The sequence below is a fragment of the Anneissia japonica genome, unplaced genomic scaffold (genome assembly GCF_011630105.1).
Source record: "Anneissia japonica isolate Jap-2015-1 unplaced genomic scaffold, ASM1163010v1 scaffold287945_len1679841_cov205, whole genome shotgun sequence".
Taxonomy (NCBI): Eukaryota; Metazoa; Echinodermata; class Crinoidea; order Comatulida; family Comatulidae; genus Anneissia; species Anneissia japonica.
In genome coordinates, this window is record NW_022753015.1 from 308,174 (window position 1) to 312,961 (window position 4,788).

At 34.7% G+C, this 4,788-nt stretch overlaps 1 protein-coding gene across 4 annotated transcripts in view; it reads right to left on the reverse strand.

Moving 5' to 3' along the window:
* Window positions 1-831: 831 nt before the first annotated feature.
* The window catches only part of LOC117122639 (tetratricopeptide repeat protein 23-like), an 11,448-nt gene continuing 7,491 nt past the window's right edge, over window positions 832-4,788 (reverse strand). For all 4 annotated transcript variants that reach the window (XM_033268311.1, XM_033268310.1, XM_033268313.1 and 1 more), the window contains 2 exons: window positions 4,502-4,584; window positions 832-3,990 (listed from right to left, as the gene is read on the reverse strand). In XM_033268311.1, the coding sequence (XP_033124202.1) occupies window positions 3,870-3,990; window positions 4,502-4,584 (204 nt within the window). In that variant the 3' untranslated portion in view covers window positions 832-3,869. The remainder of the gene's footprint in view (window positions 3,991-4,501; window positions 4,585-4,788) is intronic.

Genomic DNA, 4,788 nt, shown 5'->3' on the forward strand with positions numbered 1-4,788 from the left:
CATGGCGAGCGCCCAAATCGGCTTAGCGAGAGAATAAAAAACCTAACAGGTTTATAGGTAATTTACCTGAGACAACTACTGTATATATTGTCTTAGACTTTACCTTTTAGTTTGCAGTGGTATTACGAATAAAATTAATGAAAAATGCTTAATAAAGAATGCCGTGTTAAGACGTTATTACAAAAAGTTTACAATGACCATTGTAGTTGAAACAAATAATGGTTTAAGAAGATATAACTTAACTATGTCATGAACTGAAAGAAATTGAAACATAAGTTATTAAACTTACAATTCGAGAAAAAAAAATATATATATACCTAGTGTGGGAATTATGGGAAAATGCATAGACGATTGAACAAAACAATCCTCAGGCGGCCTACTAGTACTGTAATCTGGGGACGCGCGGAAGACAGCGCAGAAAACCGGATGCACGTATTCTTAGTAGCGGAACGGCCACAACAACGCGTTGTCTCCAGGTACGCGTTTCCGTTTCTGAACGGAAACGCGTACTTGTAAACTAACGAAATTGTTTGGGTGGGAAAAAAAAGGTTTTTGATTAAGAGACGACGAGTAGCCTATTTCTCGAACTAAAATACAACAAAGAGTATAAAACTCTTTGAGTACAGTAATAATAGTTTATGATGTATATCACAACTATTATGAATGAATATGAAAATGAATACTTTTTTACAGACTTTTACGATGCAAAAACGAGACGATATTCAAACATTATGAATATAATCACGCATGCGCATTCTCGTAATGACGTCAAACAGTACAATACTCATCTTCCCCAGTATAAAACTGTGATTAATTAACATACATCAGCGATATTGATTTAGATGTTCTTTTATTCACTAAATTATTGCACTTTCATAGAAAACATGTTATCACGATCCAACTATTAAAAAAAATCCAGATAAAGTTAGAGTAGACCTGTCTATCACCCTCTATCTACATACAAACAATATATTATATACATTATAAAAACCAAGTTTACAAATCTAATAATTACAATCAGGTACAGTAGTATATAATCTGCAATTTTCTAGGTTATCAAAACCACATACCCTATCAAAACTGGTCAATCAAAACGGATATAAAGCAAGTATACTGTAAAACAAAACAGCAAAACTATTTAACAGCAGAGACAATGATGCTAGTATTTTGTAGGGTCAACACAGAATTTAGTGTGAAATTGGTACATAGATTTTTACTTAGACCAAGAGCCCATAGGCCATGCCTGCATGTCTTACAATGTTCATAATAAAAATACATAACACAAAAATTACAATATTAAAAATAACCTATTATTCAAGGTAATTTTGTTTCGTTTAGGCCTAACAACCCTGGATTTCTTTCAAGTAATAACACATTTAAGTTGCAATTTATAACTTTTGCCATTTTGGTACATGGCGTTGGCATTATGGTTATCACCGCTCTAGTTTGATTTATTATTGCAGTTCTTACTAGGAAACTTTTTTTTAAACTATCAATTAGCGTCAATATCAATAATTTTTCCAATTAAATTACTGTACTGTAATGTTTGAATTCATTTTATACATTAATGTTTTATATTAAAAATATGAATCAGTGGAATGTTTATAGTATTTTTATAGTATAGTAAATATACAGTGTATTTTTACACAAAATATGCTGAATACACAGAACGCACAGCCCTGGACATGGACAAATGTCAAACGTCTACTTTATGACTAGTATTCATAGCAATATGGATTTAAAGTAGAATAAAAACCTCAAAGTAATTAATAACATTCATATAAAAAGATCAATTATCCTGCGCAAGAAAGAATCACACCAAATATCAAAGCACTACAATATAATGTAAATTGCACTGATCTAACACCGTTTTTTTCCCCTATACTTGCTTACCAGGGCTTCCTTGAAAGTGCTAGTCATTAATATCTATACCCTATATAAATAGTTTACTTATATAAATAATATTACACTAAAATAAATAACATAGTAGCTATTTTCAGAATACATTATTTTCTAACTAACCACAAGTCGTGGGATTGTAATTATAATTCCAGACACTGACAGCCGTGTGTCTAAGCCCATTGCCGACTCCAGTGGAAAATGACAGATTTCATTAAATCTGGCCAATTATTGATTGAAAAAGCCATCCTAATCTTCTCTGTATTTTGAATGTTTTTTATTTAAACTGGCATTTTGTGTAATCTTAACTTCAATGGTTAAGGCCACACACAACTAGCGGTTAGCATTATCTAGATAGTATATCCAAGGCCACCTTTCCATTCAGGCATGAAATTATCGATCTAGATAGTTCAAAATGCAGACATCATTTTAAACTAAGAAACGAGCGTTGTAGGGTCAGTATTTACCAAAAGTGCGAGTCTACACATTGCGTGAAAACTATTTATAAATGCCCATACATCCTGTGATTGTGTTGGTTCATAGATTTCCATGAAATGAAGAACATTCTTCCGATTTTACAACTTATTTTTCCAAAGTATGGGAAAGATTTTAATATATTTAATATTATTAACAGTTATTGCTGATCTTCGGTCTATAAATACCATAATAGTCTACAGAAGCGAATGGGAAATGCTAGCATCTGATTGATTGTTTATAAGAACAAGGTCAACTTGCTAACCGTTAGCACCTACAATCCTTTAACCGATCCTGATCAACTTATCCTGATCAACCTATCTGATCCTGCGTTCTCAATCAGAATGGTTAGGCCAACGGTTAGACTAACGATTAGTTTCCGATCAGGATCATAATGCTTTAGCGTGAACCAAGCCAGATATCACCAAGACTCATTTAAGCATGTCTGGTGTGGGTAGTTTTGCAAAAACCACGGGACCCAAGTCTAAAACATAAACGGGAGTAAAATTTCTACAGGAAAACTTAAGAGGATTAATGGTTAACACTTTATGATGTAGATCAGAAGTGGGCATATCAATAAGTCAAAGGCCTGAATTTTTTATTTAACATTGCAAACTGCAAGCAAATTTATGGTGAATCTTTGATGTTTCCAATGTCCTTGCAAAAATCTTCATATACTGCTTTTTTTATACCTCTCTATATGCTCAGTTCTACATAAATTTAATTTTTCTTCTTTATACTAGGTATCCCGTTCAGCAGATACAGTATCTACCGTTCTCCCGCAGGGCCCAGTTATGCTTTTAAAGTCTAATATTGAGATTTAGGGAGTGGAGTTTTTTAGTCGTGAGAAAAAATCCTGCTGTCACAGAAATTGAACCCAGGACCCTGGGATTCGAGGGGGGGGGGGGGCAACCATCTCAACAACCAAGCTAATCAATTTCATTCCACATCAGGCCGTAAAATCAAGGAGTTTTCTAGCCAAAGGAATAAGCATAGGGTTTTTAATTTATAATAGTGGGTACAATTTCTAAAATCCCTCTGCAGTGTTTTCTCAAATTTAATATCAAGCTCCAACTAACAATATCACCCAATCAGAGGCCTGCTTCCAGACACGTGCCAAAATGTGCTGCCGACTTTAAGTAGGAGCAATTTTAGCGCATTGGTTGCGGTTCTTCTTCTGATCCTTGAGGCTGGCGGTTCAATCCCAGGCTGTGCATTTTGCTTGTGTCCTTGGGCAAGCCACTTAACCTATGGTTGTCTCTCTCCATCCATGACTACAAGTAGGTACTTGGTAGGTTCCAAAACAAAATATGCTGATTACAGCTGCAACATTATGGAATTCTCTCCATGGAGCTGAGTATGTGTTCCATATATGATTGATCTAATGACCGGAAGTAATAGTGTGAAGCGATAGAGGCATTGTTGGCATACAGCGCTATAGATGTCTAACATATTATTATTATGATCAAATAACTTCATAACTGCATGTTTTACCATCAGTAATCTATTGGGTTGCTGGTTCTTGGACTACTTCTTCCAACAGTTGAAGTAAATCTTGGCCTTGCTTTCAGTTGAGCTGATTTACTTTTACCTTCTTTTGCAGCAAGCAATGGTGACCTAGAATGAAAATAACATCTCTTATTAATGATTTCAACAAAAATCAATCTCAAAAATAAACAAATTTATGAAACACAGTGAGAATAAACATATACATACATGAAACTTTAGTGACGGAGAAGGAATGAGAACTGTAATGACAGCTGTGGATTTAAGATATTCCACTGATAAGGGGGTGGAGGGGGAGCTACAAAAATGTCAACCCCACCACTGGGAATATGGTTCCCACATGATGTGGTGGGCATGGTTGATCATGGGATGATTAACTAATATTTTCAGAGGTCTTAAATAAAAGTTTTAATTTATGCCAAATTACTAGGCTATTACTTCGCGGTCATAAAAAGCATGTTACTAAACTCATGGGGAGGGGGATAAAGCAAGAGCCTCCTTCTCAATCCACCCCTCAATTACACTATGTAGCCTTAATCATACCTATCAATGAGGTACTGTATTTAAAGAGATTACATTGAAGTTAAGTAGGTTTAATTGAACCAAGGCATAAGGTACTTACTGTAATAACATGTCAATGGTACTCTGTATTGCTTGAGTCTTACGATGCTGACTGCCATACAAATTACATTTGATTCCATGACACTGTAAGATGAAACATGTTACTTTGTGACAATGGCTTTAACATTCAGTGCTTATAGTGGAAAAAGAATCCTAGAAAAATACAACACAAAAATGATAACCATATTTATTCGAATAAACGCCACGGGGCGTTTACTGTTGAGAGGGGCATTTGAGAAGGCATTTATGCGAGTGAGGCTTTAATTTTTTAGGTGCAAAATCTATATA